We start from the raw sequence: 25,639 nt of genomic DNA, 5'->3' as shown, positions 1-25,639 counted from the left end.
GGGCAGGGAAGGGGCTGGCTGCTACATCTTGCTGAGCTCAAGAACTGGCTGCTGGATGAGTTGAGAAAAGTTGGCACAGCCATCAGCATCTCCACATACTAGTCAAGTGAACAGCTCCGTAAACTGGTTACCCCCTGCAGAATGCGAAAAAACAGAGGGAGAAAATTAAAGCACCCTGAGCCACTGAACTGGAGAACACCCCTGGATCAATGGCTGTCACTGATAAGGACTGAATGTCAGGTAAGACCACAGTGGAGCTATAGACTGACCACACCACTGGGGGTTGCTGCAGTTCACTGCACCATGGCTGGAGATTTTCCAGGCAGGTTGAGGGGCACATGGAGAAGAGGGCTGGAAACATACAGGGGAGACTGGTCATTCAGGTGCAGTATATCTATAAATTCCCAGTGTGAATAGTCTATTTCTCAAGACAAAAGCATTTCAAGTCATCTCTTCCAACTAAAAACGTAATTCCACATTTTTTGCACTTGGAGTGCTTTAGCTATGGAAGATGAGGTTTTTCTTACCCGGAGCTGTAAAATAATTTATTAAATGGAAAGGTAGTCTTTTTTTCCTTCCCCTTTTACGGTGCGAGTATAAAACATTAATTAGAAACATGAAGTTTCATTTTTATTGTGGCATTGAAGCGAATATTTTAAGAGACCCTCGAAGGTTGTAAAATCCTAAGATTTACATGCTATGAGAGTATAGGACTTTTTTCAAGTATTGTAAAAAATATTTTAAAAAGTATTGTTTTATTTATTTAAGAAACAAAGAAATCAGATTCTATGGTAGCAGGATTTAATTGTCACCAATTAAGGAAAACCCATCACTGCTCTGCACGGGGTTTAATAAAGATCTACTCAGTTACCCTACATTAAGAACAGGCTAGTGCCCTAGGACACAGCAAGAAAACTTGCTTAGTTGCTTGGTTTTTTTTTTTTTTTGGTGGCTAAAGGCCACACCAAGCCACCAAACATCTGGATGAGGCGAAGTGACATTATGGGGTGGCTGACACATAGGTGAATTTTTAAGCCCTACAACAGTAACTTGCTCCTCTGTGTGAAACCTGTATAAACTGGCAAGAGAATTGTGTGTGTTTGTGTACGTGTATGTGTCTATGCATGTGTATATGTGTATCACAAGTGTGTGTACATATGTGTTTATATATACTTAAAATTGCACACATGCACTTTTGAAAAGGAGGCACTTTTTTTTTGTTTGTTTGTTTTTGAGACAGAGTTTCACTCTTGTTGCCCAGGCTGGAGTGCAATGGTTCGGCTCACTGCAACCTCTGCCTCATGAGTTTAAGTGATTCTCGTGCCTCAGCCTCCTGAGCAGCTGGGATTACAGATGTCTGCCACCACGACTGACTAATTTCTTGTATTTTTAGTAGATGGGGTTTCACCATGTTGGCCAAGCTGGTCTTGAACTCCTGACCTCAGGTGATCTGCCCGCCTCAGCCTCCCAAAGTGTTGGGATTACAGGTGTGAGCCACCAGGCCTGGCGGAAACGTAGGCACTTTCTACAATACTTACCTGTCTGCAATACTTGCAGATTTGATTTTGTCTATGACAATGACTTGTTTGTTACAGCACATTGAGGTAGTTAGGGCAACCCCAAGGCTGGCACCAGGAGTTTTGGCAACTTCGACTAGTAGTGGCCCGGATGCTGTTGCCACAGAATCTGTCAAAGAACAAATTTCAGAAAACAAAACAAAACAAATAAGCAAAGACACAAAAGAAAAAGATGAAGAATATTCAGTTTGATGTTAGCCTGTTAATTTTATCACTGATACTTAGATTTCTCTCCATATAATATCCCCACAGCCAATGAGAAATTCATAGGGCACCTCTTAACACACCTGTTCCATTCAGCTTGTATTGTATTAATGTATGTGTAATGTTCATCTCTTCAATGAGATTTTAAGCTTCATGTCACTTGGGATAATATCTCTTGTATCTTTATCCCCTCTACAGTGCTTGGCACAATGCCTAGCATATACTAGGTCTTTCAGTAAAGGTTTTTTAAATTAATTACTTAATTCAATCAATATCTTAGCACCTACCGGAATAAATAGATGGATGGATGAATGAATGGATGAAAGGATGGATATAAAAGAGAAAGGAAGGAAAGAAGAAAGAAATGGAGGGAGGAAAGGAGGGAGAAAGGAAAGAAGGATGAGTGGATGGATAAATAAAAGAATGACAAGATGGATAGAAGGATGAATGGATGGGTAGATAGATGATTGGAAGAAAGGATGGATGGATGATGTCTCTAGCCAAGTAGTAGAAATGGTCCACTAAGTTGAATTTGTAAAGCTTTTGGGTCTTTCCCTCCTCTGGAACTCACTTAGGATCACCTCCCTCTCAAGCATAACTTCATATATGCTTTATTTTTGGCTTGGAACACTCTTTGTTCCTTCAACTCCTTCTAACATTTGTGGACTCAATGCCAACATCAATTCCGGGAAGCCTAAGTCGTAATTTGGTAAGATGCCTTTCACATGTGCTTCTACAGTCTGCTCTATTCCTGCTGCTGTAGCATACATTTCACTGGTTCACAGTGGCCAGTATGGATGATGTGCCTGTGTTCCTTGCCAGATTGTAAGCATGCTTGAAGGCAGATACTATGTCTTATCAATCACAGCATTCTCAGTGCCTAGTATAATGATTAGCACATCGGAGGTATGACACCAATAGTTGTAGAATGAATGCATGAACAAATGAGAAAGCTCATGATGTTGCTTAAAGCTCAGAAGAGCCACACGACACAAGGGAAAGAGTCTGGGACATGGAATTAAAACATTTGGATTCAATTCCCATTTTCACAATATTTGTGTCATGGTATCTAAGACAAGACCAGTTACTAAAACTGTCTTTTTTTGTATTTTGACAAAATTGACAATTAACAATAGTAAAACTTTCTAAGCCTGCTTGCTTACCTATAAAATGATATCTTTTCCACAATGTTTATTAAAACCAAACCAATGAACAAAGCACGTTGTTACACATATAGGATATTTTCATTATCGCTTTATTATGACCTCAAGCCTTTGAGTCATCTCATTTTTCAAGACTGCATACTGGGTCTGTAATCTTTTCCTAATTTTTGACTGTTCTGATGTTTGACACTCCATTAATACAATTTTGCCTTTCTGCAAGAACATCTTTATCATCAAGGCCCACTCAGATATAGTGAAATAGGAAATCTGTATTCTGATTGCTGAAGCTCAGGTAATATGCATTGAGTCATGAGGCTGAAAGGTCCATGGGAGACAGCCATCTTCAGTTTGAGATAAATTATTTCTTAAAGTAAAGATGACAATATCCAGGTCAACAACATGCATATCCAGTGCTAAGGATTCTTGCATGTGTTAACATCATGTTTCCTAACTGACTGGTAAGATTGAAATGTTAGTCCTTAAAAAGGTTAAGAGATCATTAGGGCCTATACCTCTTCCTGTCAATTCCAGAGCAAGCAGAGTTTCATTAATAATATCTGCAAGAAGCCAAAGGTCTTAATCTACTAAGAGTTTTTGGCTCTGGGGTATTACAACTACCCCAGATCTTACGGTTGATTTGCCCATGAACCTAACTATGGTGGATGCTACTCTCTGCTCTTACTCACCTTGCTGTATTAATTTCTCTGATCTCCTGACATCAGACTAGGACCAATGACAATGTCCTGGCTTCTCTCTCTCCTTCTCCCTCATTTGCTGCTTTGTTTCTCTCCAGAGTCTCACCTGGTCATTGTGTGTCCTGCGTTACTCTCACCTTGGAGTTTTCAGTGAGTGGGCCCCGTGCCTACGTGCAATGGTAGTTTGTACCTCATGTGTCTCAGTCAGGAGACCCTAGTAAAGAATCCTTGTCAGTCCCTGCAGTCTCTGTTTTAGTTGTCCTTCTGTCACTAAGGTGGTTAATTTGCCCACCTCTCAATTTTAAAAAATATCTGTGGCTGAGCTCAGTGCACACAATGTGATGCCTCTGGCTCCACGCCCAGCAGTTGGCCTTCCTCCTTCTGTTCCTTAAGCACGCTGCAAGGCAACCTTTTTCTGCTCAGCCAAACCCCACATGAGGCTCTGGCCTACCAGGGCCTTTTCTCACATTACCTTTCTAGAATTTTAGAATGACTAATTTTGATTTCTCAAACCCACTCTCCAAGGTCTTTTTGGATTTTAATAGGTGTGTTTGTGGGGTGACAATCACTTATGTTCTTCCTCATGGTTTTGTCATGTCTAAAGATAAATTTATTTTGCTTAACAGGTGAAAATGATAAAGTTTCTAGATTACTTACTACTTAATCTCTTTTAGAAATGACAGAAACTGCTAGGTGTTCCCTGATATCTCATCTTCCCTTCTTTTGTCAGTAATAGGGTTTCTAAGTTTTAGCTGAGCAAATGGCTGCCCAGTTAAGAACCATATTTCCCAGCCTCCCTTGCAGCAAGGTGTAGCCATAGGACCGGGTTCCAGCCAATGGGAAGTGAGATGTGACATGTTTCAGGATGTGCTCTTAAAAAGAATGGCTGTGCCCCCCTCTCCCTCATTTCCCCCTTGCTGGTGAAATGTGGGCTCAGAAGTGGTAAGCCATCTTCAGCCATGCAGACCAAAGCATCAAGCCATGAGATAGATGAAGCCTAGGTTCCCAAAATCTTCAGATTTCTCAAGAGATTGAGAAAGAAACTTCTATCATCTTATGTGAGCATTGTGAGTTTGGGTCTTTGATACAATGACTGAATTGGTATTCCAATAGGCCTTTTCATTTGAGAGGACTGCACCAATGTATCTGTCTTGGACTGTTATTATAAGAAGTGGATATTTAAAGTAGGTATTTGCAGATGTAAATTTTATAAAACTACAACCAGCCATTACTCAATACTTACATAAAGTATTCACTTTTCTAAAAAGTACTAAATCATGTTAAACATGAGAGTTTTTAAAGAGGTCATCAGGATATTCAAAAGGTGTTTAAATATAAACCCTTCAGTTTAGTTTTTTTTTTTTTTCTGCTGGCCTGTATATTTGTCAAAGTATTAAAACTTATATTTTTCTGTGGTTTTAATGTTCCAATGATCATGAAGAATTAACATGAAATTGTTCTGGTAGAAAGAAATGATAGGAGTAGGAGTATTAAGAAGCTTAGGCAAAGGATGCCAGATCCTCTGCCATCATTAAATTAGAGGGTGAGAGAGAGAGAGCATCCACAGCTTCTACAGCAGCTTCTGTGATTGGAAACTAGAATAAGTCTCTCTTCAAGTACAACTTGCCCCATTAAGGCTTGAAAAAACAACAAGTGCAATATTTCCATTTGGGAGATGCAAATATGCAATTAATGAATCTCCTTTAAAACTTAAAGTAGAAAGCATTACAGTTCTGAGATAAGATTAATTCAAAGTCATGGTTAAGGGAAGAGGCAGTGTGGTGTTATATGGGACTCAAGGCTGGAGCTGAGGACCAGCTACAGGGTGGTTCCTGCTATATCATTAACTCAGCATGTGGCCCGAGCCATCATCTCCCTTACATCATTTTCTTCACTTGTAAAATGAAGAGATTTGAATAAAACTTCCCTAGTCATGACAATCTGTGAATCTACAGAGAAATAACGATGCCATTTAAGTAGCTCACCAGAGAAAGTTAAGGCAGGTTAACCAAATTTATGAAAATATACAGTAGCTAGAATTTAAATCGCAGTATCCTACAAATCAATAGAAGAGATGAGCTGCTAGATAGAAAAGTGATTCTTGATAACTGATGATTGTAAAGGTGGAATGAAAATTCTCAGATCTTTAAATATTTGGATGACAATAATAACATCCTTTAAAGACTGAGTTTGGAGGGATGTCTTCCACCTTCAAGGAGACATTACATAATATGAAGCTTCCACATTAAGAAGTTTCCAGGGCACAACTACAACTTTCTAGCAAGATTCTATCATAGTAAGGTCCTAATCTAATTAACCAGAAAAAAATGATGAAGAAAAAAGGGTGCTTATCTCATGAAAGACAATCAGGGCTTATTGATAACAGTTAACAGAAGCTCAGTCTTGTATTCTCTCACTTCAGTAGCCCACAGTTTCACTTACCTCAGTCACTCTTAAATCCAGCACACATCATTCCCCCGAGCTCATATATGTCACTTAGAACAATTTTTGGCCGTCTCCTAGGAACATCGACACATGTCCCAAACTGAAGAGTGAGACCATCCTACTCCACTGCTTCTGCATGTTTCCTTCTCCAGTGGTGGGTTCATGCTGCACTCCATCACACAAACCAGAAACCCAGGAGCCATCCCTGCTCCCATCTTCTCCCAGATCCTATAAATTTCTCTTGATTTGACCCCCTAAATAGCTCTCAATTTCATCCTTTCTTTCCATCTCCATGATCACCATTTTAGCCCAAGTTACCATCATCTGATTTCCCCACATCCTCTCATGCCCTTCACCTTCCCCAATCCAGAGTGATCCTTTAAATTGAATATCTGATCACGTTAATCCCAAGCTTAAAACCTTAAAACAGCTGTTCTGGTAACAGAGTACAGGTTCTTTTTTTTTTTTTGAGACGGAGTCTCGCTCTGTCGCCCAGGCTGGAGTGCAGTGGCCGGATCTCAGCTCACTGCAAGCTCCGCCTCCCGGGTTCACGCCATTCTCCTGCCTCAGCCTCCCGAGTAGCTGGGACTACAGGCGCCCGCCACCTCGCCCGGCTAGTTTTTTGTATTTTTTTTTTTAGTAGAGACGGGGTTTCACCGTGTTAGCCAGGATGGTCTCGATCTCCTGACCTCGTGATCCACCCGTCTCGGCCTCCCAAAGTGCTGGGATTACAGGCTTGAGCCACCGCGCCCGGCCCAGAGTACAGGTTCTTAACATGGTCTACAAGGACCTGCATGATCTGGCTTCTGCTTCCTTCACCAGTTTTATCTTCCACCATTCTGTCCTGCGTCTCTCTGTTCTAGTTCTGAACTCCTATTTTAGTTATTCAAAATGCTGTCAATCCCTGCTACAGTGCCTTCATTTATGTTGTTCTCTCTACCCAGAATGCCCCACCTCTTCCTGTCCCTTCCTTCACCTCCTTTTTTTTTTTCTTTTAAACAACTGCTCTGCTCAAATGTCACATCCTCAGGGATTATGGCCCTGACCTGCAAACAATGTCAACCTGCCTGTTATACACCTTAATAGAACCCTATGTGAATGCAGTGGACACGAGGAAAAGGACATTGTTTGGCTCTAAGAGAATCTACCAGACCTGCTCATCTGCAGAGGACTCTGAGCAAATTATGTTGACTGACAGCTGAACAGAACCATGGGGTAGAGTATGCTGTTTAAGTCAGGTCCCAGCAAGAAACACATGATACATTCAAATTAGGATAACTTGAGAAGAGTTTAATAAAGGAACAACTTAGAAAGGTATGAGAAGCTTATAGGGAAACTAAAAGGTATGATACAGTACTCTGGGGCCAGAAATAATAGGGACCTATTATTTCATACCCTACTAAGCCTGAAAAGGCAAAAAATAGAATTGCTAGTAGAACCAGGATTTGGAAAGACCTAAGTGATGAGGGCTCCTTGACATGAGCTGGGACCTTCAGTCAAGGGACCAATTTCAGTGAACCCACAAGGAAGAAGTCGGGAGAGTGATACTTTTCATCATTGTCCTCCCTTCCCCTGATCGACTGCCATCATTCCCTATTAGCCAAACTCAACTGGAAGCCAGAGGGCTTGAGAGCCCATAGTGTAGACCACATAGGTCATGGCAGAGCAGCAAGAAGGGTGGCAAGTGGCTCTGGAGGTAAAAAGGAGGATATTCTTATTTGTGTATATCTCTGCTCATCTTTACACAAAAATCTTGAGGCTGTTTGCTTGAAACAAAATAAGTAATATAAGGAAACAACCAGGAAGAAAGAGTCTACAAATGCCATACCACAAGGGTTAATAGAGTTTGACTGCACTGCAAGCATGACACTGAACTATAAGTAAATCCATAGGTACAGAAAGTAGAAGTACAATTAGTAGTTGCCAGGGTTGCTGGGGAGGGAAAAATGACGGCTTAATGGATATAAGGTTTCCTTTCGGGATTATAAAAATGTGCTGGAGTTAGACAGAGGGGATATTTGCACAACTCTGTAAATGTACTAAGTGCCACTGAATTGTATCTTTAAAATGATTATTTGTATGTTATGTGAATTTTGTTCCAATAAAAAGAATGACTCAATTTCCCAGCAACCTGAATAATAAGGAAAACATAATCAATTATGCAGTTCTCACTATTGGAAAGGAGGAAGTCTACTAGTCCCTGTGGTGGAATTAAAGATGATTCTAGCAGGGAGCGTTAAAGATATCTCTCTCATGGGCTTTTATATATAGATGGTGGTAAATGATATAATAGATAATGCCCTCAACACATTTTATGATAGGATGCAGAGGTAGTTTCCAACAGCTGTTCCTTGATCAAGGTTGAGATATAAGATTAAAAAGCAAATCAATGATGATGTCTCTAGAATGGGACGAGACAATGTATTGGTCAACATGATGTAAAGGTGGATCCCAGGGTAAACAGACTGAATGTCTCTTGGGATCTTTGTTAGATGTCAATCTTTTCTCTCACTTAGGTTTTGAAAAGAAGCTGGATATTAGACAATTCAAGGAAGTCCCCTGTGATGAGGCACTCGTATGGTGACATTTTACGTAGGTGACTAGGACCAGATCCATACGCTTTGGGCATCAGATGAATCAGCAGCTGCATTAATGTACTCTCAGGAGGCTAGGGAAGCCTAATTATATTCTTGCTAGAATAGAAGGCTGTCCACCTCATAGTCCCACAGAAGTGGACTTTCTAAGTCATCATCCATCCAACAACATGAATTTTAAAACTATATTTACTAACTGCCAACTATATGCCATGCACACTGAAAAGTAGTGGGGATGCAAAGATGAACATTGACTATTCCTTCTTTCCTTCAAGTAACCCCTTGGGATCCCATGCCAAGAAGGTGGGGCGTAGTGTTGAACTCCTAGATTCCACTTCAGAAATATATTCTGTTGAATCTCATTAAGTTTCTAGTTACTTTTTTTCTTTTTAACATACTGTTTGCAATTCCTCTCTTCCTGCCCAGTGAAATCTTTAATATAATATGGTAAAAATGCTTATGAAAATATTGAGTTATCTGGTGGCTGGCAAGATGGTCAAACAGAAACAGCTCCGGTCTGCAGGTCCCAGCAAGATCAACGCAGAAGGCAGGTGATTTCTGCATTTCCAACTGAGGTACATGGCTCATCTCATTGGGACTGATTAGACAGTGGGTGCAGCCCATGAAGGGCAAGCTGAAGCACGGTGGGGCATTGCCTCACCTGGGAAGCACAAGGGGTTGAGGAACTCCCTCCCTAGCCAAGGGAAGCTGTGAGGGACTGTGCTGTGAGGAATGGTGCACGCTGGCCCACATACTGCGCTTTTCCCATGGTCTTCACAACCTGCAGACAAGGGGATGCTCTCCAGTGCCTAGGCCACCAGGGCTGTGGGTTTCAAGCACAAAACTGGGCGGCCACTTGGGCAGACACCGAGCTAGCTGCAGGAGTTTTTTTTTCACACCCCAGTAGTGCCTGGAATGCCAGTGAGAGAGAATCATTCACTCCCCTGGAAAGGGGGCTGAAGCCAGGGAGCTCAGCAGACCCCACCCCCATGGAGCCCAGCAAGCTAAGGTCCACTGGCTTGACATTCTTACTGCCAGCATAGCAGTCTGGAGTCGACCTGGGATGCTTGAGCTTGGTTGGGGGAGGGGCGTCCCCTAATACTGGAGCTTGAGTAGGTGGTTTTCCTCTCATAGCCTAAACAAAGCCACTGGGAAGTTCGAACTCGGTGGAGGCCACTGCAGCTCGGCAAAGCTGCTGTGGCCAGACTCCCTCTCTATATTCCTCCTCTCTGGGCAGGGCATCTCTTAAAGAAAGGCAGCAGCCCCAGTCAGGAGCTGAGAGATAAAACTCCCATCTCCCTAGGACAGAGCACCTGGGGGGAGGGGCAGCTATGGGTGCAGCTTCAGCAGACTTAAACATTCTTGCCTGCTGGCTCTGAAGAGAGCGGCAGACCTCCCAGCACAGCACTTGAGGTCTGCTAAGCGTCAAACTGTCTCCTCAAGTGGGCTCCTTGAAGGGACAGTGCCTTCTGACTGGGAGACAACTCCCAGCAGGGGTTGACAGACACCTCTTACAGGAGAGCTCCAGCTGGTATCTGGTGGATGCCCCTCTGGGACGAAGCTTCCAGAGGAAGGAACAGGCAGCAATCTTTGCTGTTCTGCAACTTCCACTGGTGATATCCAGGTAAACAGGGTCTGGAGTGGACCTCCAGGAAACTCCAGCAGAACTGCAGCAGAGGGGCCTGACTGTTAGAATGAAAACTAACAAACAGAAAGGAATAGCATCAACATCAACAAAAGGACGTCCACAAAGAAACCCCACCCGAAGGTCACCAAAATCAAAGATCAAAGGTAGATAAATCCATGAAAATTAAGAAAAACAAATGCAAAAAGGCTAAAAATTCAAAAAACCAGAATGTCTCTTCTCCTCCAAAGAATCACAATTCCTCGCCAGCAAGGGAACAAAACTGGATGGAGTATGAGTTTGATGAATTGACAGAAGTAGGCTTCAGAAGATGGGTAATAACAAACTCCTCCGAGCTGAAGGAGCATGTTCTAACCCAATGCAAGGAAGCTAAGAACATTAAAAAAAGGTTAGACGAATTACTAACTAGAATAACCAGTTTAGAGAAGAACATAAATGACCTGATGCAGCTGAAAAACAGCTTGAGAACTTTGAGAAGCATACACAAGTATCAATAGCTGAACTGATCAAGCAGAAGAAAGGATATCAGAGATTGAAGATCAACTTAATGAAATAAAGTGTGAAGACAAGATTAGAGGAAAAATAATAAAAAGGAATGAACAAAGCCTCCAAGAAATATGGGACGATGTGAAAAGACCAAACCTACATTTGATTGGTGTACCTGAAAGTGACAGAGAGAATGGAACTGAGCTGGAAAACACTCTTCAGGATATTATCCAGTAGAACTTCCCCAGCCTAGCAAGGCAGGCTAACATTCAAATTCAGGAAACACAGAGAACACCATAAAGATACTCCTCGAGAAGAGCAACCCCAAGACACATAATTGTCAGATTCACCAAGGTTGAAATGAAGGAAAAAATGTTAAGGGCAGCCAGAGAGAAAGGTTGGGTTACCCACAAAGGGAAGCCCATCAGACTAACAGCAGATCTCTCTGCAGAAACCCTACAAGCCAGAAGAGAGTGGGGGCCAATATTCAATATTCTTAAAGAAAAGAATTTTTAACCCAGAATTTCATATCCAGCCAAAATAACTTCATAAGTGAAAAAGAAATAAAATCTGTTACAGACAAGCAAATGCTGAGAGATTTTTTGTCATCACCAGGACTGCCAGCTCCTGAAGGAAGCACTAAATATGGAAAGGAAAAACCAGTACAAGTCACTGCAAAAAAATACCAAATTGTAAAGACCATTGACACTATGAAGACAATGCACCAACTAACAGACAAAATATTGAGCTAGCATCATAATGACAGGATCAAATTCACACATAAGAATATTAACCTTAAATGTAAATGGGCTAAATGCCCCAGTTAAAAGACACATACTGGCAAATTGGATAAAGAGTGAAGACCCATTGGTGTGCTGTATTCAGCAGACCCATCTCATGTGCAAAGACACACATAGGCTCAAAATAAAGGGATGAAGGAAGATTTACCAAGCAAATGGAAAACAAAAAAGCAGGGGTTGCAATCCTAGTCTCTGATAAAACAGTCTTTAAACCAACAAAGATCAAAAAAGACAAGAAGGGCATTACATAATAGTAAAAAGATCAACATAACAAGAAGAGCTAACTATCCTAAATATATATGCACCCAATACAAGATTCATATAGCAAGTTCTTAGAGATCTACAAAGACATTTAGACTCCCACACAGTAAGTGTGGGAGACTTTAACACCCCACTGTCAATATTAGACAGATCAATGAGACAGAAAATTAACAAGGATATTCAGGACTTGAACTCAGCTCTGGACCAAGTGGACCTAATAGACATCTACAGAACTCTCCACCCCAAATCAACAGAATATACATTCTTCTCTGCACCACATCACACTTATTCTAAAATTGACCACATAATTGGAAGTAAAACACTCCTCAACAAATGCAAGAGAATGGAAATCATAACAAACAGTCTCTCAGAAAACAGTGCAATCAAATTAGAATTCAGGATTAAGAAACCTACTCAAAACCACCACAACTACATGGAAACTGAACAACCTGCTCCTGAATGACTAGTGGATAAATAATGAAATTAAGGCAGAAATAAATAAGTTATTTGAAACCAATAAGAACAAAGACATAACATACTAGAGTCTCTGGGACACAGCTAAAGCAGTGTTTAGAGGGAGATTTATAGCACTAAATGCCCACAGGAGAAAGCAGGCAAGATCTAAAATTGACACCCTAACATCACAATTAAAAGAACTAGAAAAGCAAGAGCAAACAAATTCAAAAGCTAGCAGAAGACAAGAAATAACTAAGATCAGAGCAGAACTGAAGGAGATAGAGATACAAAAAATCCTTTGAAAAAATCAATGAATCCAGGAGCTGATTTTTTTGAAAAGATTAACAAAATAGATAGACTACTAGCCAGACTAATAAAGAAGAAAAGAGAGAAGAATCAAATAGACACAATAAAAAATGATAAAGGGGATATCACCACTGATCCCATAGAAATACAAAATACCATCAGAGAAATCTATAAATATCTCTACACAAATAAACTATAAAATCTAGAAGGTATGGATAAATTCCTGCACATATATATCCTCTTAAGACTAAACTAGGAAGAAATCGAGTCCCTGAACAGACCAATAACAAGTTCTGAAATTGAGGCAATAATTAATAGCCTACCAACCCAAAAAAGCCCAGGACCAGATGTATTCACAGCCAAATTCTATTAGAGGTACAAAGAGGAGCTGGTACCATTCCTTCTGAAACGATTCCAAACAGTAGAAAAAGAGGGACTCCTCCCTAACTCATTTTATGAGGCTAGCATCATCCTGATACCAAAACCTGGCAGAGACACAACAAAAAAAGAAAATTTCAGGCCAATATCCCTGATGAACATCGAGGCAAAAATCCTCAATAAAATTCTGGCAAACTGAATACAGCAGCACATCAAAAAGCTTATCCACCATGATCAAGTCGGCTTCATCCCTGGAATGCATGTCTGGTTCAACATATGCAAATCAATAAATGTAATCCATCACATAAACAGAACCAATGATGAAAACCACGTGATTATCTCAAAAGATGCAGAAAAGGCCTTCAAAAAATTTAACATCCCTTCATGCTAAAAACTCTCAATAAACTAGATATTGATGGAACGTATCTCAAAATAATAAGAGCTATTTATTTCAAACCCACAGTCAATATTATACTCAATGGGCAAAAACTGGAAGCATTACCTCTGAAAACCAGCAGAAGACAAGGATGCCCTCTCTCACCACTCCTATTCAACATAGTATTGGAAGTTCTTGCCAGGGCAATCAGGCAAGAGAAAGAAATAACAGGTATTCAAATAGGAAGTGAGGAAGTCAAATTGTCTCTGTTTGCAGATGACATGATTGTATATTTAGAAAACCCCATCAACTCAGCTCCAAATCTTTTTAAGCTGATAAGCAACTTCAGCAAAGTCTTAGGATACAAAATCAATGTGCAAAAATCACAAGCATTCCTATACACTAATAATAGACAGACAGCCAAATCATGAGTGAACTCTCATTCACAATTGCTACAAAGTGAATAAAATACCTAGGAATGCAACTTACAATGGATGTGAAGGACCTCTTTAAGAAGAACTACAAACCACTGCTCAAGAAAACAAGAGAGTACACAAACAAGTGGAAAAACATTCCATTCTCATGGATAGGAAGATTCAATATCGTGGAAATGGCCATACTGCCCAAAGTTATTTATAGGTTCAGTGCTATCCTCATCAAGCTACCATTGACTTTCTTCACAGATTTAGAAAAAAACTAGTTCAAATTTCATATGGAACCAAAAAAAGAGCCCATATAGCCAAGACAATCCTAAGCAAAAAGAACAAAGCTGGAGGCATCACACTACCTGACTTCAGACTATACTACAAGGCTACAGTAACCAAAACAGCATGGTACTAGTACCAAAACAGATATATAGAACAATGGAACAGAACAGAGGCCTCAGAAATAATACCACACATCTACAACCATCTGATCTTTAACAAACTTGACAAAAACAAGCAATGGAGGAAGGATTCCCTATTTAATAAACAGTATTGGGAAAACTGGCTAGCCATACACAGAAAACTGAAACTGGACCCCTTTCTTACACCTTACACAAAAATTAACTAAGATGGATTAAAGACTTAAAAGTAAGATCTAAAATTATAAAAAACCTAGAAGAAAACATAGGCAATATTATTCAGGACACAGACATGGGCAAAGACTTCATGACTAAAACACCAAAAGCAGTGGCAACAAAAGCCAAAATTAACAAATGGGATATAATTAAACTAAAGAGCTTCTGCACAGCAAAAGAAACGATCATCAGAGTGAAGAGGCAACCTACAGAATGGGAGAAAATTTTTGCAATCTATCCATCTGACAAAGGGCTAATATCCAGAATCTACAAAGAACTTAAATTCACAAGAAAAAAAAAGCAACCCCATCAAAAAGTGGGCTAAGGATATGAACAGACACTTCTCAAAAGAAGACATTTATTTGGCCAACAAACATATGAAAAAAAGCTCATCATAACTGGCCATTAGAGAAATGGCAAATCAAAACCACAATGAGATACCATTTCACGCCAGTTAGAATGGCTATCATTAAAAGGTTAGGAAACAACAGATGTTGGAGAGTATGTGGAGAAATAGGGATGCTTTTACACTGTTGGTGGGAGTGTAAATTAGTTCAACCATTATGGAAGACGGTGCGGCAGTTCCTCAAGGATCTTGAACCAGAAATACCATTTTACCCAGCAATCCCATTACTGTGCACATACCCAAAGGATTATAAATAATTCTACTATAGAGCCACATGTACACGTATGTTTATTGCAGCACTGTTCACAATAGCAAAGACTTGGAACCAACCCAAATATCTATCAGTGATAGACTGGATAAAGAAAATGTGGTGAATATATACCATGGAATACTATGTAGCCATAAAAAAGGATGAGTTCATGTCCTTTGCAGGAACATGGATAAAGCTGGAAACCTTAACTCTCATCAAACTAACACAGGAACAGAAAACCAAACACCGCATGTTCTCACTCATAGGTGGGAATTGAACAATGAGAACACATGGACACAGGGAGGGGAACATCACACACCTGGGCCTGTCGGTGGGTGGGAGGCTAGGGGAGGGATAGCATTAGGAGAAATACCTAATGTAGATGACAGGTTGATGGGTGCAGCAAACCACCATGGTATGTGCATACCTATGTAACAAACCTGTATATTCTCCACATGTATCCCAGAACTTAAAGTATAATAATAATAACAAATATTGATTTATCTGATATGATTTCCAGGTTTCTAGAAAAATTACTCAAGCATGTCAAAAGATCCACAGAAGGTGACTGATGCTCCCTGTCCACAAGGGCTATAGAAAGCAATTATTATTACCAAATGACTACAGCAATAAGTGTCAAGGGAATGGCAGTGTCAGTGAGACTTCTGGGCATCTGAGGAGGCCGAGCCTGATAAGCTGACACGGCTGGGATGAGCTTATTAGATGAGATAGAATTTGATTGAAATGTTTCTCCTCTGACTTTATTTTAGTGGGTTCTAGGAGAACAACAAAACTATTTTAGCAAGTACCGTTTTCCAGCATTACCCATGTGGCAGTTACTTTCTGCATCACAGAAGGGGATCTACAAATGTTAACGTTTAATTGATCATTAGCCTTTTCTGGCAATTGCTTTCCATAATAAATGTTTCCCCACAACAACATTAAAGCAGCTCATACTGCCTTGTGGTATTAAGCCTGTTTCCCTAGCTGCCACCCAATTCCATTCACAGAGGGATTTATGAAAAGTAGGATTTCAAAAGCCCTGGCTTTATTCCAAGATGTCTAACAAGATGCATAGGAAAAGTAAAGGCAGGCAGACAGGCTGGACAAATGGGGCACTCTTATTTAAGAAAGTGCAAGAGAAAAATTGGAGTGTGCCAAAATGAGAAAAATAGAGGAAAAATCAGGAAGAAATAATCAAGAGCCCATCCCTAGACAGAAGATTAGTTTATCCTGCTGAAATGAAGCATGGTTGAGAAAAATGGATGATACAGATATAAATTATTCATGGTTAAAGACATCTCAGTCATTAAGATACTTACACCATGAGTGAAGCAGCCCATGCATGCTGGGTTGATTTATGGGCTACATAATTACAGAAGATATGCTGATGACTGCATGGGAAACCCTCTGGATTTTTATTTTGTTAATCAGTTTTCCCACTTCTGAGTTCTGCATTTCAATCACAGTGCAAGGCTTGATTAGAACCTCTGGGGCGAGGGGAGGAGGGAGGGGGGTGGTAAGAAAGGCTGTGAATGGTAATATCAGCTTTGCCTGCCTTACATTCCTTCAGATAAGAAAGTACCTTTTGGGAACCTTTCAACTTACTCATTAGTTAATGGTATTTTTATTAACGGTACCTATTCATATAATGCTACTAATAATTTCAACGCTTTACAGATAAACTAAACCCCAATAAATTTTTTAAAGTATTTTTTAAATTGCTGATTTATTTTTTTCTATTGAAATAGAGTGCTTGGGAAAGACTCGCCTAAAAGTACACCTTCCAGTGTTCAAATAAGCTTCATCTTAAATCCTAACTTTTCCCCAGGGAGTTAAAGGAGATGCAGCATGAATCTTTATTGTATTGCAAGAAGGGTACAAAGCAAGTGAAACTCAATAATACACCCCATGCTAACTTGAGTTTGTATAAAGCATGTTTGATTATTGGCTCTCACTCTCTGCAGCAGGCTCACCCTGGTAATTGTATTAATTTTGGAATAACTTGACCCTTTATTTTACATGACAGATATTTTTGGTACCCTGCTTATTAGGTTATAGTATTTTAACAACTTTTTATGGAAGTATATCAACATGCAGATAATGCATAAATCACAAGTTTACAACTTGATACATTTTCATAAACTGAATGTATCTGTGTAGCCACACCAAGACCCAGAAATAGAACATAACCAGCATCAAATAATCCACCTACTCCTTTACATTGCTCCCCATCCAAAAGGTAACCACTATCCATTTTCCACTGTAGCCATTCAGTTGAGGGTTTTATCAGGGGTTTCCACTTTTGTGCCTTACTCATTCTCTTTGCCTGTTGCCACCCATGTAAGACTGGACTTGTTCTTTCTTGCCTTCCACCAGAAAGACAAATATTAGATGTTCTCATTTATATGTGGGAGCTAAAAAAGTTGATCTTGTGAAGGGAGAAAGAAGAATGGTGGTTACCAGAGACTGGAGAGGAGAAGGGGAGGGGGTGTGAAAAGAGGTTGCTTAGTGGGTACAAAATACATTTAGATAAAGGGAATAAGTTCTAGTGTTTGATAGCACAATAGGGGTGACTATAGTTATCAACACTTTATTGTCTTTTTTATTTATTTCAAAATAGCCAGAAGAGAAGATTTAGAATGTTCTCAACACAAAGAAATTATAAATGTTTGAGGTGATGGGCAGATATACATATCACCCTGAGCTGATCATTATACACTCTATGCATGTATCAAAATATCACATGTACCCTATAACTATGTACAATTATTATCAGTAAAAATATTGCTGCTATGAACATTCTAGTTGTCTTTGGTGAGCATGGATATGCATTTCTGTGGGAACCATAACTAGGATTGGAATTGTTGGGTCACAGGGTGTACATATGCTCAGCTTCAGCAGATACTGTCAAAGAGGTTTTCTAAAGAGTTATATGAATTTGCTGTCCCACCAGAAGGGAATGAGAGTTCCAGTTGCTCTATATGTTTACCACCTCTTGTTGTGGTCAGTCTTATTCCACTGTAGCCATTCAGTTGAGTGTGTAGTGGTATCACATTGTGTTTTCAATTTGCATTTCCCTGATGACTAATGTAGTAGAGCAATTTTTCATACACTTAGTGGCCATTTGAATATTCTCTTTCATGAAGTGTCTGTTCAGATCTTTTCCCTGATTTTTTATTAGGTTGTCTGGCTTATTGCTTTTTGAAAATTTATATATATATATATATATATAATTTTTAAAATAATTAAAATAGTTTTAAAGATTAAAACATAATTTAAAAATAAATATTCTGGTATGAGTCATTGTTGTATATGTGATTTGCAAATATACTTTCCTCCCTCTATGACTTACCATTTCAATGCTTGAAGGTGTTTTTTGATGAAGAGAAGTTCTACATTATTTATATTATAGTTAAACTTCATATGTTTTGTTTAAGAAATCTTTGCTTACTATAAAGTCATGGTGATATTCTCCTTTGCTTTTCCTACAGGTTTCATTATTAATTTTATATTTAGATCAGTAACCCTCTGAAATTGATTCCTGTGTGTTGTGTCAGGTAGAGTCAAGATATATTTTCTCCACATGGATATAACTGATCCATCATCATTTTTTGAAAGGACTACTTTTTTCTCATTGCATTACAATGTCACCTGTGTCACAAATCAGGTGAATATATATATGCACACAGATTAATATATATATTCATATGTATCACTCATATATTTATGAATATACACATATGTATATATGTGTGTGTGTTTTCTGGACATTGTGTTCTGTTTTTCTTTTCCTCGTGTATCAGTACCATAATGTCTTAACTACTTCAGCTTTTTAATAGATCTTAATATCTAGCAGTATAGGTTCTCCAGTTTTTTGTTGTTCTTTAAGACTGCCCTGACCTTCTTGACCCCTCGTAGTGTGGTTTTACTGTGTATTCAATTCAGGAAAAAGTAAAGCTCAGTAACTAAATAGGTGAGAGAGTTTAGGCCCTTGTCACGGGAATAATAATATATGAAATAATCATGTTAGAATTTATGTGACAGGTTTCAGTATATAAATATGGTTTATATATATATATTTAAATATACTCTGTAGAATACCAATAAGAGTCTTCCAACTTAAATTTCTAGGGTCTCAATGCTGTTCTATGTAGCCAAAGAGTTTTCAAATTTTTATTTTTATTTTTATTTTTTTATTTTTTTTCCCACTTTAAAAAAATTAACTTTATCAAAATATAATTCACACACCATACAGTTCACCCATTTGAAGTATACAATTTAACGGCTTTAAAAATATTAAGAATTGTGTATCCATCATCACAGGCAATTTTAGAACATTTTTATTACTCTCCCTTCCAATTCTTTTTTTATTTTTTTATTTATTTATTTTTTCATTTTTTATTTTTTATTTTTTATTATACTTTAAGTTCTAGGGTACATGTGCATGACGTTTATATCATGTATAACTCCCCCATGCAATCCCTCCCTCCTCCCCCCTCCCCATGATAGGCCCCAGTGTGTGATGTTCCCCTTCCCGAGTCCAAGTGATCTCATTGTTCAGTTCCCACCTATGAGTGAGAACATGCGGTGTTTGGTTTTCTCTTCTTGTGATAGTTTGCTAAGAATGATGGTTTCCAGCTGCATCCATGTCCCTACAAAGGAAGCAAACTCATCCTTTTTTATGGCTGCATAGTATTCCATGGTGTATATGTGCCACATTTTCTTAATCCAGTCTGTCACAGATGGACATTTGGGTTGATTCCAAGTCTTTGCTATTGTGAATAGTGCCGCAATAAACATACGTGTGCATGTGTCTTTGTAGTAGAGTAATTTATAATCCTTTGGGTATATACCCAGTAGTGGGATGGCTGGGTCATATGGTACATCTAGTTCTAGATCCTTGAGGAATCGCCATACTGTTTTCCATAATGGTTGAACTAGTTTACAATCCCACCAACAGTGTAAAAGTGTTCCTATTTCTCCACATCCTCTCCAACATCTATTGTTTCCTGACTTCTTAATGATTGCCATTCTAACTGGTGTGAGATGGTATCTCATTGTGGTTTTGATTTGCATTTCTCTGATGGCGAGTGATGACGAGCATTTTTTCATGTGTCTGTTGGCTGTATGGATGTCTTCTTTTGAGAAATGTCTGTTCATATCCTTTCCCCACTTTTTGATGGGGTTGTTTGCTTTTTTCTTGTATATTTGTTTGAGTTCTTTGTAGATTCTGGATATTAGCCCTTTGTCAGATGAGTAGGTTGCAAAAATTTTCTCCCATTCTGTAGGTTGCCTGTTCACTCTGATGGTAGTTTCTTTTGCTGTGCAAAAGCTCTTTAGTTTAATTAGATCCCATTTGTCAATTTTGGCTTTTGCTGCCGTTGCTTTTGGTGTTTTAGACATGAAGTCCTTGCCCATGCCTATGTCCTGAATGGTACTACCTAGATTTTCTTCTAGGGTTTTTATGGTATTAGGTCTAACATTTAAGTCTCTAATCCATCTTGAATTAAATTTCGTATAAGGGGTAAGGAAAGGATCCAGTTTCAGCTTTCTACTTATGGCTAGCCAATTTTCCCAGCACCATTTATTAAATAGGGAATCCTTTCCCCATTTCTTGTTTTTGTCAGGTTTGTCAAAGATCAGATGGCTGTAGATGTGTGGTATTATTTCTGAGGACTCTGTTCTGTTCCATTGGTCTATTTCTCTGTTGTGGTACCAGTACCATGCTGTTTTGGTTACTGTAGCCTTGTAGTATAGTTTGAAGTCAGGTAGCGTGACGCCTCCAGCTTTGTCCTTTTGACCTAGGATTGTCTTGGCAATGCGGGCTCTTTTTTGGTTCCATATGAACTTTAAAGCAGTTTTTTCCAATTCTGTGAAGAAAGTCATTGGTAGCTTGATGGGGATGGCATTGAATCTATAAATAACCTTGGGCAGTATGGCCATTTTCACGATATTGATTCTTCCTATCCATGAGCATGGTATGTTCTTCCATTTGTTTGTGTCCTCTTTGATTTCACTGAGCAGTGGTTTGTAGTTCTCCTTGAAGAGGTCCTTTACATCCCTTGTAAGTTGGATTCCTAGGTATTTTATTCTCTTTGAAGCAATTGTGAATGGAAGTTCATTCATGATTTGGCTCTCTGTTTGTCTGTTACTGGTGTATAAGAATGTTTGGGATTTTTGCACATTAATTTTGTATCCTGAGACTTTGTTGAAGTTGCTTATCAGCTTAAGGAGATTTTGGGCTGAGACGATGGGGTTTTCTAAATATACAATCATGTCATCTGCAAACAGGGACAATTTGACTTCTTCTTTTCCTAACTGGATACCCTTGATTTCTTTCTCTTGCCTGATTGCCCTAGCCAGAACTTCCAACACTATGTTGAATAGGAGGGGTGAGAGAGGGCATCCCTGTCTTGTGCCAGTTTTCAAAGGGAATTTTTCCAGTTTTTGCCCATTCAGTATGATATTAGCTGTGGGTTTGTCGTAAATAGCTCTTATTATTTTGAGGTACGTTCCATCAATACCGAATTTATTGAGCGTTTTTAGCATAAAGGGCTGTTGAATTTTGTCAAAAGCCTTTTCTGCATCTATGGAGATAATCATGTGGTTCTTGTCTTTGGTTCTGTTTATATGCTGGATTACGTTTATTGATTTGCGAATGTTGAACCAGCCTTGCATCCCAGGGATGAAGCCCACTTGATCATGGTGGATAAGCTTTTTGATGTGCTGCTGAATCCGGTTTGCCAGTATTTTATTGAGAATTTTTGCATCGATGTTCATCAGGGATATTGGTCTAAAATTCTCTTTTTTTGTTGTGTCTCTGCCAGGCTTTGGTATCAGGATGATGTTGGCCTCATAAAATGAGTTAGGGAGGATTCCCTCTTTTTCTATTGATTGAAATAGTTTCAGAAGGAATGGTACCAGCTCCTCCTTGTACCTCTGGTAGAATTCAGCTGTGAATCCATCTGGTCCTGGACTTTTTTTTGTGGGTAGGCTATTAATTGTTGCCTCAATTTCAGAGCCTGTTATTGGTCTATTCAGGGATTCAACTTCTTCCTGGTTCAGTCTTGGGAGAGTGTAAGTGTCCAGGAAATTATCCATTTCTTCTAGATTTTCTAGTTGATTTGCGTAGAGGCATTTATAGTATTCTCTGATGGTTGTTTGTATTTCTGTGGGGTCGGTGGTGATATCCCCTTTATCATTTTTTATTGCGTCTATTTGATTCCTCTCTGTTTTCTTCTTTATTAGTCTTGCAAGCGGTCTGTCAATTTTGTTGATCTTTTCAAAAAACCAACTCCTGGATTCATTGATTTTTTGGAGGGTTTTTTGTGACTCTATCTCCTTCAGTTCTGCTCTGATCTTAGTTATTTCTTGCCTTCTGCTAGCTTTTGAATGTGTTTGCTCTTGCTTCTCTAGTTCTTTTAATTGTGATGTTAAAGTGTCAATTTTAGATCTTTCCTGCTTTCTCTTGTGGGCATTTAGTGCTATAAATTTCCCTCTACACACTGCTTTAAATGTGTCCCAGAGATTCTGGTATGTTGTATCTTTGTTCTCATTGGTTTCAAAGAACATCTTTATTTCTGCTTTCATTTCGTTATGTACCCAGTAGTCATTCAGGAGCAGGTTATTCAGTTTCCATGTAGTTGAGCGGTTTTGATTGAGTTTCTTAGTCCTGAGTTCTAGTTTGATTGCACTGTGGTCTGAGAGACAGTTTGTTATAATTTCTGTTCTTGTACATTTGCTGAGGAGTGCTTTACTTCCAATTATGTGGTCAATTTTGGAATAAGTGCGATGTGGTGCTGAGAAGAATGTATATTCTGTTGATTTGGGGTGCAGAGTTCTATAGATGTCTATTAGGTCCGCTTGGTGCAGAGATGAGTTCAATTCCTGGATATCCTTGTTAACTTTCTGTCTCGTTGATCTGTCTAATGTTGACAGTGGAGTGTTGAAATCTCCCATTATTATTGTATGGGAGTCTAAGTCTCTTTGTAGGTCTCTAAGGACTTGCTTTATGAATCTGGGTGCTCCTGTATTGGGTGCATATATATTTAGGAGAGTTAGCTCTTCCTGTTGAATTGATCCCTTTACCATTATGTAATGGCCTTCTTTGTCTCTTTTGATCTTTGATGGTTTAAAGTCTGTTTTATCAGAGACTAGGATTGCAACCCCTGCTTTTTTTTGTTCTCCATTTGCTTGGTAGATCTTTCTCCATCCCTTTATTTTGAGCCTATGTATGTCTCTGCATGTGAGATGGGTCTCCTGAATACAGCAGACTGATGGGTCTTGACTCTTTATCCAGTTTGCCAGTCTGTGTCTTTTAATTGGAGCATTTAGTCCATTTACATTTAAGGTTAATATTGTTATGTGTGAACTTGATCCTGTCATTATGATATTAACTGGTTATTTTGCTCGTTAGTTGATGCAGTTTCTTCCTAGCCTCGATGGTCTTTACATTTTGGCATGTTTTTGCAATGGCTGGTACCGGTTGTTCCTTTCCATGTTTAGGGCTTCCTTCAGGGTCTCTTGTAAGGCAGGCCTGGTGGTGACAAAATCTCTAAGCATTTGCTTATCTGTAAAGGATTTTATTTCTCCTTCACTGATGAAACTTAGTTTGGCTGGATATGAAATTCTGGGTTTAAAATTCTTTTCTTTAAGAACGTTGAATATTGGCCCCCACTCTCTTCTGGCTTGTAGAGTTTCTGCCGAGAGATCTGCTGTTAGTCTGATGGGCTTCCCTTTGTGGGTAACCTGACTTTTCTCTCTGGCTGCCCTTAAGATTTTTTCCTTCATTTCAACTTTGGTGAATCTGGCAATTATGTGTCTTGGAGTTGCTCTTCTGGAGGAGTATCTTTGTGGCGTTCTCTGTATTTCCTGAATTTGAATGTTGGCCTGCCCTACTAGGTTGGGGAAGTTCTCCTGGATGATATCCTGAAGAGTGTTTTCCAACTTGGTTCCATTTTCCCCCTCACTTTCAGGCACCCCAATCAGACGTAGATTTGGTCTTTTTACATAATCCCATACTTCTTGCAGGCTTTGTTCATTTCTTTTTCTTCTTTTTTCTTTTGGTTTCTCTTCTCGCTTCATTTCATTCATTTGATCCTCAATCGCTGATACTCTTTCTTCCAGTTGATCGAGTCGGTTACTGAAGCTTGTGGATTTGTCACGTATTTCTCGTGTCATGGTTTTCATCTCTGTCATTTCGTTTATGATCTTCTCTGCATTAATTAGTCTAGCTGTCAATTCTTCCACTTTTTTTCAAGATTTTTAGTTTCTTTGCGCTGGGTACGTAATTCCTCCTTTAGCTCTGAGAAGTCTGATGGACTGAAGCCTTCTTCTCTCATCTCGTCAAAGTCATTCTCTGACCAGCTTTGATCCGTTGCTGGCAATGGGCTGCGCTCCTTTGCAGGGGGAGATGCGCTCTCATTTTTTGAATTTCCAGCTTTTCTGCCCTGCTTTTTCCCCATCTTTGTGGTTTTATCTGTCTCTGATCTTTGATGATGGTGACGTACTGATGGGGTTTTGGTATAGGTGTCCTTCCTGTTTGATAGTTTTCCGTCTGACAGTCAGAAGGACTGTCTGTTGGTCTGTTGGAGATTGCTTGAGGTCCACTCCAGACCCTGTTTGCCTGGGTATCAGCAGCAGAGGTTGCCAAAGATAGAATATTGCTGAGCAGCGAGTGTACCTGTCTGATTCTTCCTTTGGAAGTTTCCTCTCAGGGATGACTCCACCCTGTGAGGTGTGGGGTGTCAGACTGCCCCTAGTGGGGGATGTCTCCCAGCTAGGCTACTCAGGGGTCAGGGACCCACCTGAGCAGGCAGTCTGTCCGTTCTCGGATCTCAACCTCCGCGTTGGGAGATCCACGGCTCTCCCCAAAGCTGTCAGACAGAGTCGTTCGCCTCTGCACCGCCCCCCTGCTTTCCCTATTGGACCTCAGCTGTGGGCTGTCCCCAGAGGTGGAGTCTACAGAGACAGGCAGGTTTCCTTGAGCTGCTGTGAGCTCCACCCAGTTCGAGCTTCCCAGCGGCTTTGTTTACCTACTTAAGCCTCAGCAATGGCGGGCGCCCCTCCCCCAGCCTCGCTGCTACCTTGCGGATAGATCGCCGCAGACGGCTGTGTTAGCAGTGAGGGAGGCTCCCTGGGCGTGGGACCCTCCCGGCCAGGTGTGGGATATATTCTCCTGGTGTGCCTGTTTCCTTAAAGAGCAATATTGGGGTGGGAGTTACGCGATTTTCCAGGTGTTATGTGTCTCAGTTCCCCTGGCTAGGAAAACGGATTTCCTTCCCCCTTGCGCTTCCAGGTGAGGCGATGCCTCGCCCTGCTTCAGCTCACGCTGGTCAGGCTGCAGCAGCTGACCAGCACCGATTGTCCGGCACTCCCTAGAGAGATGACCCCAGTACCTCAGTTGAAAATGCAGAAATCACCGGTCTTCTGTGTTACTCGCGCTGGGAGTTGGAGACTGGAGCTGTTCCTATTCGGCCATCTTGCTCCGCCCAGTTTTCAAATTTTTAAAGCAGGTGATATGGTTTGGCTCTGT

The 25,639-nt window shown here is 40.0% G+C and overlaps 1 protein-coding gene across 2 annotated transcripts in view; it reads right to left on the bottom strand.

The window, feature by feature from the left end:
* GRIP1 (glutamate receptor interacting protein 1) overlaps positions 1-25,639 on the bottom strand; it is a 757,962-nt gene that overhangs the window by 116,428 nt on the left and 615,895 nt on the right. For both annotated transcript variants that reach the window (XM_033221362.1, XM_033221361.1), the window contains exon 8: positions 1,539-1,686. In XM_033221362.1, coding sequence (XP_033077253.1) covers positions 1,539-1,686 — 148 coding nt within the window. The remainder of the gene's footprint in view (positions 1-1,538; positions 1,687-25,639) is intronic.

The sequence above is a fragment of the Trachypithecus francoisi genome, unplaced genomic scaffold (genome assembly GCF_009764315.1).
Source record: "Trachypithecus francoisi isolate TF-2019V2 unplaced genomic scaffold, Tfra_2.0 Lachesis_group11, whole genome shotgun sequence".
Taxonomy (NCBI): Eukaryota; Metazoa; Chordata; class Mammalia; order Primates; family Cercopithecidae; genus Trachypithecus; species Trachypithecus francoisi.
The sequence above is the reverse complement of the archived record's forward strand: the minus strand, read 5'-3'. Positions and strand labels throughout refer to the sequence as shown.